The sequence below is a fragment of the Mesitornis unicolor genome, unplaced genomic scaffold (genome assembly GCF_000695765.1).
Source record: "Mesitornis unicolor isolate BGI_N332 unplaced genomic scaffold, ASM69576v1 scaffold6970, whole genome shotgun sequence".
In the NCBI taxonomy this organism is placed as follows: Eukaryota; Metazoa; Chordata; class Aves; order Mesitornithiformes; family Mesitornithidae; genus Mesitornis; species Mesitornis unicolor.
Window position 1 is genome coordinate 11,421 of NW_010158878.1, and position 11,980 is coordinate 23,400.

Here is an 11,980-nt window from a genome sequence, read left to right on the forward strand (position 1 = left end):
ACTGTGTCTTCTGCAGTGTAGCCTCAGGCTCGTACGCGAGGTTGCAATATAAATGATAGTGTTAATACACTTGTTCTCTGCATTGATAGGTTTGCTGACAGCCTGGCACCCCGAGAGCTGCTGTTCTGCTTTAGCAAGTGTAAGCACGCAAGGTTAGGCAAGATACTACTTGTGCATGCAGTGAGCTCTTTGCTGTGGGGCTGCTCAGATGAGCTCACTGCTCTGCTGGAGCTGTGCGCTGTTGGGAGCGGCTGGATTTACTGGGACTTGGTTGTCTTAATCTGCTGCAGTCTGACTCTATGCCTCAGCAGATTTTGGGAAGGGTGTGAATGATTAGCGGTTTCATGAATTTCTCTCAGTAGCTGAAACGATAGTTAATTAAATGTGTCGATTTTAAAAGCACTCAAGAGTTGTATGCAGTGCAGACAGAATAATAATGTTGGGCCTCTGTTAGAGCAACTGACTGGCAACAGTGCGTAACCAAAATCCTTACCCCAAAGGACTTGGCTTCCTGTGCGCCTGGAATTACCCTAAATAACAGTGGAAGTTAGAACACAAAGAAATACTGTTTCCTTTCTTAGCTACTAGTACACTTTTCAAGGTTGCTTCTTTGCTGAGATGTGTCACTTAATACCATCATTGAATTCGTACCTCAGTAGTTTAAATAAAGTGCCCAGAATCCTGACAGGACAGAGCAGTGCTGGGCCAGACTGGGAGCTGATGGTCTGCAGCTGGGTGGTGGTGGTGGCTTGTACCTTTTAATGGGGAGGTGAGGGCCTAACTGGGCATCTTATTTTGCTGATCCACACAGTTGAACATGTCTCTTGTGAGAAGTAAACTGTATTTTCAGGGCACAATATTTACATAGTAAAAATTGGGGTTGATGGTCTGTCATCTCCTAATTTTTTCCTTTGATGCCTCTTCAGACCCTTGTTAGTTATTAGAAGTAATAGTGGACATGGCTGCTTTATGTCAGGCTTCCCCCCCCCACCCCCTTTTTTTTCCATCAGGTGAGAAAACTAATTTCTGTGCCTGGATAAAAGTAGATGTAACAATAATCTGTGCTGCGCTGCTTCCCCGGCGTTTCCCTCAACAATTAATTAAAGTTTCTAAAGCAACGTTGCTCTCTGGAGAGGTTGACCCTATTCATATAGAACTTAATGAATTGGAAACTGGATTATAACGCACCTGGTAGATGCCAATAGAATCTGCATTTGGCTGCTGATTTGAAAGGTCTGGAAATACATCCTAGATTAAAAAAAAAAAAGAAAAAGTGATAAAAGAAGAAAGATAAAAAGAAGAAAGCACTTCTGCTTTTTCCACCTACTAGAAATGTCAGCAACTGCAACCTTGCCTCTTACGTGGTTACACTTATTTTTTTTAAACACACCACGCAGTCTGGGATAAGTTTTGCTGTTTCAAGGCAGGCATTTTTGGAGAGATGGGCAGGATTGCCCCCTCTCCTCCAGTGTGAAAATATTTTCTGTTCAGAAACAATTTTCTGCTGTCCTTCTGACCTGATTTCCTTTCGCATGTCTGCAGTGGCCGTGTGTAGGAATTATGCCTCATCTCATACAATGATGATTTATCATAATAAATAAATAATAAATTTATTATAAAGTTTTGATGGAAAAGCATTACAGTTTCTCTGCGGGGTTTTTGTTTGTTTTTATTTACGATTTTTTAATGGAAAGGTGATGTGAGCCTTCACCTGTAAGCAGATTCCCTAGCAGCGGTTGTGGAGTGTATCAGTCCGAGTGCAGTGTCCATTTCCAGGAGCGCCCGTCTACCACTACTGGTTCAAAAACTGAGCAACCCCCTGATAACACGGGTACGGTTTGGGTTGCTGAAACTTAAAAACTTCTGACTTGCATTGCAGATGGGGTACACGTCCACTAAAGCCCAGTGGGATTGCACAGGAAAAACTGGACTCTTTGATTGAAACTGCCCAGCGGCTGGCTTTTACGTGCTCTTTCAGTATTCTTTAAACTTGTGACTGGAAATGCCTAGCGATCTATTTTCAGGAGGAAAAAGAAAGGCGTCACAGCATCCTTCCAGTGGAGCTGTTTAGCTCGTTTGCTCTGTGTGTGTATAATTTGACCTTGCACTTGGTTAGGAAGCAGACCCTGCTCAACCTGTGTGCACATTTGTAAGTGGATGTTTTAGGAGTGTTTTCCGCATCGGGTGGCATTTGCAGATTTCACACCACACAGCCAAACTTCTACGGCCTTCAGTTGTGTGTCACTTTTGTTTAACAACCTTAATTGATTTTTGCAACGTGTTCATGGCTGATTGATTCCTTCAGTTTCTCTGAAGTGGTACAGGGCAGGGAATTATCTGTGTGTAATGCAGCGGAGCATGGTATGTGGATGAACGAGCGTTCCCCTGCCCTTCTGCCTTGTTGGCACAGAGACCGCTGCATCTGCGGCCCCGGGGACGCCTCAGGTGCCAGAGAAGCCTGCTCAGGAGAGGGAGCTGGCTCCTCTGCGTGAGCATCCAACTTGTTTCTTGTTTTTCTTCCCAGCCATGTCTCAAGCCGTGCAGACGAACGGGACACAACCGTTGAGCAAAACATGGGAGCTCAGTTTGTACGAATTGCAAAGAACCCCGCAGGTAATGGGTGCCAAAGAGCTGGCCTGTATGGCAAGGCTCAAACCGACCTTTGTTCTTTATTAGTTTTTTTTCCCTTCCTTAGCAGCATGGGGGTGTGTGCTTGATGTGGTCATATATGTGTCGTGTTTTGTCTTTTTACTGTGTTTAAGAGAATAGCCAGTGTCTGTGAGGAAGTTACTAAATTCCACTAAAGATCTTTTACTTTATTTTACACTAGGAGGCAATCACCGATGGCTTGGAAATCGTGGTGTCACCCAGGAGCCTGCACAGTGAACTGATGTGTCCCATCTGCTTGGATATGTTAAAAAACACCATGACGACAAAAGAATGTTTGCATCGCTTCTGTGCTGACTGTATCATTACAGCCCTCAGGAGCGGGTATGGAAATATTATTGCAGGGAAAAGGGATTTCAGGGATGTGGTCAAGGAAGTCCTCTAAGTCCTGGGTGTTGCTGTGGAGTGCTTACGTGCCTGTGTACCGAATGAGTCGCACACCTTTCATATTTTATTCTTGTGTGCCAGCCATCTGTGGCAGACCAGATCTGGTTTTTTCCTCATATGAAAGATCATCCCATAACTTTGTTTCTTGCAAAGGAGTTGAAAACCCCTTAAACTTTTTTTTTAGATCTAGTAACAGCAAAACAAAAATATACTCCATTACTTACAAAAATGAGTCTCATTTCCTTTCTTCTTTCTTTTCCCAACAATAAATTGCAAATTGTGTGGCCTTTCAGCAGTAGTCCTACTTCCAAGCTTCAGTACTGAAACACCCTATGCTAAAGTACAGATAATTTTTCTTGTATTCTTTAGTTGCAAGTCCACATTTTCCCAAAAGTAATAGAATTCTGAGGTAACCGGCAGCAATTAAGTCAATGATGTGAGTATCTATTTCTGATCATGGCAATTACGTGTGTTCAGAGGTCGCACTTAATTTGCTGTGCCTGTGTAAATTCTGATGAGTAATTAGCAAAAATACATTAGAGGGGAACCAGAAGACCATCAGGAGTAAAGATGCCAGTGTTTCAGCTATTGAGGCCTCTTCCTCTTACAGGTAAAAAAATGTGTGAACCTGACAATTTAGTTAAATGAGAACAAAATGGTAGGAAGGACAGGACTGGTCTAGTTTTCCCAGTAATTAGTGCTTTAACTACAGGATGGGTTCCCTAATCATGGGAATTAGTCTTTCTAACACTCACAGGACAAAACAAAGATTATGCCTTACTATAACTCCCACTAGACGTGCATTTTTTCCAGGTGAAAATCGAGCCAGAGCATTCATGGAAGAACCAGTTTGCGGAGTGGAACTTTTGAACTTTTCAGTCTAAATACAGTTTGCTTAAACATACTTTTAAAAACAATAATTTAGAAAAGCAGGGAGTTAATGTTTGGGGTTTTTGTTTAAATATCTGGCACTACCTGATCTGTCAAAAGATGCTTCATTCCAGATTTACTATAAATGTTGAGTCTTAGTGATCACCTTGACTAAGAATTGCAGCATTAGGGCACTTTTGTTGCTGCCAGACGGTTAATGTTGTTTTCTTCCTCCTTGTTCACATCCAGCAACAAAGAATGTCCCACGTGTCGTAAAAAGCTTGTTTCAAAAAGATCACTGAGACCAGATCCCAATTTTGATGCTCTCATCAGTAAAATTTATCCAAGCCGAGATGAGTATGAAGCTCATCAGGAGAGAGTGCTAGCAAGAATCAGCAAGCACAATAATCAGCAAGCCTTGAGTCACAGCATCGAGGAAGGATTAAAGATTCAGGCGATGAACAGGTACTTAAGCCGCGTAATTTGTTCACATGTAACTTCGTTTGCTGTAACGCTAAAAATACACCGTCTGCCCTCGCTGCCTGGATAGCTGGAGACTCCTCTTCCCTTCTCTGAAGTCTGCCAAAATGATCTTTAATCTTTTGTCTACTAATAGAAATTTTTGTATCATTCCTTCCACCTTCTGTGGCAGCCTGATGTGGACAGCAGATTTCAGCTTAGCTTTACTAAATTGTCTTTGATAAAATACTGTCATACGATGAATCCCGTACCAACGTATTGCCATTAACTGCAAATAGATGCACATAATGCCAGAATTTGTTTTAGTTGTGACTTAATTCACAAGGCTGGAATATGGGGTGTTTGCACAGCATTGAAGTTCTGGGTGTGCATTTAAACCTAAGGGAGCCAGCTGGGAAAGAGGCCACAAACTTTAGGTTGTGGTGAAGCATGGTGCGATTTAAATTTTAAATCACGTGTGGATTCATAGTTAGATGAAAATAATGGTCTGAAATTGCCCAAAAAATGAAAATAACTGTATGAAGTTAAAAATTTTCTTATAACATGTCTAAAACGTGTTTGAGAGATAGGCAAAAACACAGTCTTGTCTGAGTACCTTTTTATAAGAAAGAATGATTTAAGAAAACTTTTTTTAAACTTAAATATCTCTGAACCATTTAGTGCTTGTGTGTGCTTATGTCTAACTTCTGGCATGACAGAGAGTGGCAGAGGGAGCTGCGCAGGCAGCGTGGGCCTGCACATTGGGTGAACTCTGAATGTAGGTTAGCATTTATTTCTGCTTATTTCTGATAAGGTTACAGAGGGGCAAGAAACAACAGATTGAGAACGGCAGTGGAGCAGAAGATAATGGTGACAGTTCCCACTGTAGCAACGCCTCAACGCACAGCAATCAGGAAGCAGGGCCTAGTAACAAGAGGACCAAAACATCAGATGACTCTGGGCTCGAACTGGACAATAACAACACAACCGTGGCCATAGACCCAGTAATGGATGGTGCTAGTGAAATCGAGTTGGTCTTCAGGCCTCATCCGACCCTCATGGAGAATGATGACAGTGCGCAGACGAGGTAAATGTCTTCTATTCCTCTTCAGGTATTCTGCTGTTATTTTGTAGTGCTTTTGTTTTGTCTCACTTCTTGAGACTTAAAAATCAATTTACTTTGGTCATACCACATCCTGTTTAACCATATGCACTTTCCCTCTTCCCACTACAAGTCAGGTAGATGGTACTGCTCGACTGCGATCAAAAATACAGTAACAATGTGTTTGACCACAAGTGAAGATGTTTTTAATGTTTCTAGCATTGCAGTTCACAGTAAGAATGAGGATGGTGGTATGATATCAGCCCCTTTCTACTTACTTTAAGATTCTTTGGGAATAAACGAACCTTGTGTAAGCGTCAGCAGTTTTCAGAGCAGCTTTGTGTCAGCGGGATTTGTAGGCTGGAAGCTTTTCCTGGCATTTCTTTCATGATCCAGTGCAAGTGCAGACTGCAGATTTTGGATCACAGCAACGAGCAGTCCTATGGAGTTTCCTCAGATCTCTTCCTGGCATTCTCTCCTGATGAGACATCTCTCTGTAGTGTCTATAAATATATTATAAGCTTCAGCCAGCTTTTCTTTTGGGTTTGGAATTGTAAAGGAGTTGTGGGGGTTGTTCTGAAAGGCAAAGAGAAAGCTAAGCATCTGGGAGAGGCTGCTGCAGCATTTGTGTCAGACCTTAATTCTTGCATGAAGAATTGAAGTGAGAACAGATAGGGAGACGATAACGAAGAGTAACTTTAATGAGGTAGAGCCTGTCGCGTGTATAGCTCTCGCACCTTACGGCTTTCTGTCCAGGCACTTCTGAAATCTTCTGAGCACAGATACAGTCTGCAGCTGTGAGTAGTTCTCAGAACCCCTTGACAACCTGTTATTAGGCTTTTGGTTTTGAGCAGATGACAGGGCAGTGCTGTCTTCTCTCTACAAAGAGCAGGAGGGCCTGTTGGAGAAGCATCAAAAAGGTGTAAGGACTCTTTGCAACAATGCAAACTGGTAAGCTGCTTACATGTCTTGGGTGTAAGCCATTAGTGTTCTTGTTTGTGAACCGTCTTTAAAGGCCTTTTCACACTTGATGCTTAGTATCTGGGAGAGGTCCAGATGCTCCTTTCCCATACCTACAGCTCAAATGTCTTTGATTGTCTTTGTGATTGTTGCTGCAGATACATCAAGACCTCAGGCAATGCCACTGTTGATCACTTGTCCAAGTACCTCGCCGTGCGACTGGCTTTGGAGGAGCTTCGCAGCAAAGGAGAATCAAACCAGATGAACCTTGACACAGCCAGCGAGAAGCAGTACACCATTTACATCGCTACCGCCAACGGGCAGTTCACTGTAAGTAGGGGCCAAGAGTGAAACTGAGCCTCAGCACATCTTTGATACAGATTTGATTTAACACCCACTCAGCCGGACTTTTCCTGAGTTGGCTTAGTGATAAAATTCATAGCATCAGGTTGCTTATTTAGAAGCAGATCGATTGCTTTGTAGGAAAATGTATACAGCAAAAGCTTGGTTAGTAGGAAAGGAGGCATATAAATTACCTGGGGAAAATCCAGTGATGCCAGCAACTGCTAGCTGACTTACACTGTTATTTTACAGTTAAAATTGAAGAGGAAATGCATTGCTTCATCTGAGAATCTTGTTTCAAGAGCAGATAGATGCTTCCTGGTGCTAGAGCTATTGTAGGGTGGCGTTTCTCTACTTCTGTGTAGGCTTCCGGTATTCCACTATGAAACAGCTGTGAACACGCTTAGGGAAGAATCCCTTCGCTCAGTTGCTGACTTCACAATATACAACAACAACATGGCAGTGTCACAATTAGATTGAGCTCTAAGCTTTACACTTGGGCATTCATCTGAATAAAATAAGTCTTCTGGTGAAGGTAGGCAGATGCTTTGCAATAAGAGTCGTTTCAGTCATGGCTACAGATTGTCCCTTAGACAAAAGCGAGGTGCAAGTACACATCTCCTTCTGTTTGCAGAGAGGAAGGAGGGAAGTTGAAGTTCACTTTCTTTACAACTGTATTCACTTTGCAGAAGCAGTTGTCAGTGCTGCTGTAGTGAGATCAGCAGTTCAGCATAGCTTCCATCATTGCTTTTTGACGCCGAGGGGTTAGCTAATAACGTGCCACGTTATCGGTGACTGACTTTAAGTCAGTGCATTCCTCTGATTTAAGCAGTTGTCTGTTTCTACAGAACCACCCATGCAAGATTTATTTAATTTCTGATTCGGTGTTCCCTTCCAGGTGTTAAATGGGTCCTTTTCCTTGGAACTGGTCAGTGAGAAGTACTGGAAAGTGAACAAGCCCATGGAACTGTACTATGCGCCGACAAAGGAACATAAATAAGCTGTGCTGGAAAACTGAGACGGGACTAACTCTTTTTATAGCTATGACTTCTTTAATATTAAAAGAAGGCACCACCATTATCTTCATGGACAATAAACGTGATGCCTTCAGGCTCTCTCAGTATACTTATTAATATGATTAGACAGTATTCTGGGTTGTATTTAATTTACTCTTTGTTTGGGGGTTTTGGTTTTTCCCTAGACGACTAAATGACCTTCTTCAGTGCATTCCAGTGTTTGACATGCTTTTTTCGTTCCTAATGCATGAAAACTGAATGCGTGTTCCAGTTTGGAATGTCTTCATTTTTGTCCAGGTAAATCTGGATTTCTGATACATTTGACATGGTTATGGTAGCCTCTGTGAAGTATTGAGCATTGGATGGCAAAGTAAGTCTATTCAATAGTGACGTATGCCAAGAAATGTGTTAAATGTTGTAATTTGCTAATGTTTATCCATATAAATGATTGATAGAGAATTGATTTCTGATAGTCTTGCGGTTAAAGGGCATCTGATTCCCTAGAAAAGATTTACGAGTTATTTTCTTGTGCACAAATAGAGCTGTAGTGAGAAAACTGACACTTTAAAACCCTGCTGCTTACTGAGGTTAATACTTCAGTGCAAGGTGATCCATGAGATTGGTTTGCTTTTTAATGAGTATTTCAGTCCAAAAAACCCAAACCCATAACTCTTCCCTTTGTAGAACATGCCAGTCTCGATGTACACTGCAGCTTCTCATCTGGCCCCTGCTGCAGCGTGATTCTGTCCTCACAAGCTTAATTGGAGGAAATAATCTGGAAGTTTTACAGTCCTCTGTTTCCTGTAATAACAGACTTCTATTGTGAATGTATTAGTGTTCTGTAAAGAACTGTCCTGAAAACTTTTTTTAAAGCAAATCCCCAGAATTCCAGTGCACTTTTGTAAAGCAACATCGAAATACGTTGCTTTGGAATTTGTGCCACCCCAGCTGTGAGCTTATCCAGGCTTCAGTTTGAGTAGGGAGGACTTCAACCATAAGCTGCTCAAAGCATTTTTTCCCCTTTTTTTTGCCATAGCTTTAACAAATGTTGCTTAGCACTTTAGAAGACAATTTTAGTACTTGACGAAGTTTACCATTCAGTGTCTTAAATTTAGGTTCAAGTTTTAAAACTTGGCAGTAGGCTGTTGTGTGAAGTCCAGTGGCTGCTGTTCATTAGCATGTTCCACTCCTCTCCCCTCACACCGGACTTTGCTGTCCCTTCATGAGGATTGCTTTTCCTATTGGCATTCTGGCTGAAGGAGATAGTGCAATCGTGAGATTCCTGTTGCTGTAGCACTTGCTGAGGGAGCCTTCACCCACCTGCATCTGAAGCCAGAAGCAAAAAAAGTTGCTTATAGGTGAGCAGGGATATACTTTTAAACTGCATGGTATTGCTCCTTCTCTGGCTTGCCCCTAGTCAGGCTGTTGGTGTGTGGTGTGCAAGTATCCAGATGCTCGGGGATTCTTGTGGGAAGGAAAGCACCCTCCCATCGCTTCTAGCACTTGTCAGTACGTGTCCATTCCGACTGCTGGTTCAGATCAGCTTTATCTCAATGTGAAAACTGCACAGGCTTCTTTGAGTAACTTGATTATTTTCTTACTGCAAAGACTTGGGGTTTTGTGACATGAAACTGAAACTGAATGCAGAGGGAGGTGGTTTTAAGGAAATAAATTATTCATGACTTTCTGGTGAAATGTTGCATTGTATATAGTAGTGCATGTCCACTAAGTATTATCGGGGGGGTGGGGAGCAGTGATTGTAAAAAATCTCTGGGGAAACGTCTAGAGTAGGTGCAGCGTACCTTCCCGTTGTGACGGCCAAGGTAACGTCCAGTCCCTCAAGCAAGAGGTGTTTGTGAGCTGAGCAGTCTGTCTAGGAACTGTCTGTCACTTGTCCCCGGTTCTTTAAAAAGCGTGGGAGAATGTGAAGCTTTTATTTTCATGATGTAGTGAATTTACTGAGTATTTATGTTCTTTAAATATATATATAATGTAGTTGTCTGATTAAACCATTGATTGCACTGTGACTCTTTAGTGCTATAAACTTATTTTCAAAATTACTCTTCCACCTTTTAAAGCCATGTTATTTTTCTTAAGTACATGATGTGTGGTAGGAACGGGTAAGCCAAATAGCTGTAGGATCCAACTAAAGCTACACTGAAATTCTCAAACTGACAATAAAAGCAAAAATGTTATCGACAACTTATTGGCAATTCCAGTGCTGCTTCCTCTTATAATTCATAAAAACCCCTGCTTGTGTAGGGGTACTCAGTGCTGCCACGTCTGGAGTTGTGTAGAGGGAACGGTGATTAGATGCAGCTGACCTCCACTGTTGTTGGTCCCATTTGAGTCTTTTTGAGTCTGATTTGAACAGTGAGTGCTGTTACAGTCCGCTGAAAGCAGCTGAACTCCTGCGCTTGTTACAGGCCTTGAATGAGAAACGCAGAGGTGAGGTGGAGCACGGCCCCTGGAAAGTAACACCTCCTGCAGTGACCTGGTGTAGGTGCTGCTCTTCTGTATCGGGTCCTGGAGCCTGAGAAACGGGATGAAGGATTTTCATGGCACTCATGTTAAACCCAGCAACTCTGATTGAATGTAATGGTATATTAAGCAGCTTCAACAGAAAACAGTGTAGGATCATTGTAATGAAATCACTTTGGTTGAGGTACTTTATTTTACAAAAGAAGTTCTGTTCCTGTCCTTGTTTCATCTCTAGTTATTAAAATTTTTAACCAGGATGCACCTCGAGTAAGAGGGAATGCTTGTGTACACCAAGAGTGGGGTTTCTTGAGGCGTACTGAGCTGCAGCTCATTCTGGCTGCAGGAGGTCACTTTCTGCCTATGTTCCTGCTGCTTAGAGCCTCCATCACAGCTAAACAGAAGCCACCCAGCAAGCTCATGTGCAGCTACTGCCAACTCCCTGCTGTATGCTGTGGGCAGGGAGATGTGTCCCTCAGCTAAAAAGCACCTGAGGAGCACTGTTCTACCCCTACTGGTAACCACATCATATCCTAAACCTGATTTTACATCGTCCTCTGGTGTTTGTCCTCCAGTACATGGACCAGCTGCCAGCCTAACCCTGATGTCAGTACCCCATTGGTTCCAGCAGCTGATCAGTTCTGGTTTTCTGTTCAGCACCAGCTGCTGACAAAGATCTGGTTGTGTTCTGAAGGTCACTGGCGATGGTGGCAGAGAGTGCCTGGCACAATAGTTGCACCAAGTGTCAGCTCACACCTGGTGGTACAAGAATTAAGAGAATCAGCAGTAACCTTGCTACTACCACCACCTGCACTACCTGACTTTATTTACTACTGTGATAGCCAGCCGTGGCACTAGTGCTTCCCCAAGGTGGTCCAAGCAGTGTTAGCTCATGCTGCAGAAAACTGAGCACCCTGCTCTGCTGTTGATGTGTTTTGAGGCACAGCCAAGCAGACCACTATTCCCTCAAACCCTGTTTCCATGCAGCATGGGGGCAGGGCACAAGTTGTACCTTCTCATAGCATCAGTAACAAGAAGCCCCCAAACAGCCTCGAACACACAGTAGTGCTCTGTTAATGAGTTAGTGCAGGACTGCACCCAGCTGATGAACAAGCAGCAGGGCAGGGCTCCTTTTGAACAGAAAGGGAATTCTCACAGGGTACAAACTGTTACAAACACCCCTTCTGCTGGTCACCTACAACAGGCACAACTCCTTGTCCCAGTTGCTTCTGCCCAGCTGACAGAGGAAAGAAGCCCAAATTGTATGGACAAGCTTGACCGTGGCTTTCTCTGCCCTTCCTTGGGCACAGCTGCAAACACTAAGGAATGGTTGCTTTGAATTTAAAAGACACACCATAGCTTCTGTTATTTGGGAGGAGCTGTAAAAGGAATCACTTCCCACAACAGGCTTCAGTTAAACTTTCTTACCATCAGAAAAACCCCTTAGTGTTCCCTAGTTGTTCTGAGCTAACTTTTCCTTCTCCTTGTATTTATCTTTCCACTTTGATCCAAAATTATCTTTGGAAAAGAACTATGAGCACTAAATTTTTGAGGGAAACAGTTTATTGCTGTTGAAGTGCAATCTATTATCCCTTTAGTAGTCTCCTCTTATTTAAAATAGGACAGAATGGAAAGAACTCATTACCAAAGCAGTCCTGAATTTAAGATGGTGTGCTGACCGCCGAACCTGTGAGAACCT

At 42.8% G+C, this 11,980-nt stretch overlaps 1 protein-coding gene across 1 annotated transcript; it reads left to right on the top strand.

Annotated features, from left to right (window-relative positions):
- The first annotated feature begins 2,526 nt into the window (after positions 1–2,526).
- RNF2 (ring finger protein 2) lies at positions 2,527–7,787 on the top strand. The gene is made up of 6 exons (XM_010184804.1): positions 2,527–2,613; positions 2,831–2,991; positions 4,174–4,389; positions 5,198–5,470; positions 6,604–6,775; positions 7,686–7,787. Exons 1-6 carry the CDS (start codon positions 2,527–2,529, stop codon positions 7,785–7,787), a joined length of 1,011 nt encoding a protein of 336 aa, XP_010183106.1.
- The last annotated feature ends 4,193 nt before the right edge of the window (positions 7,788–11,980 follow it).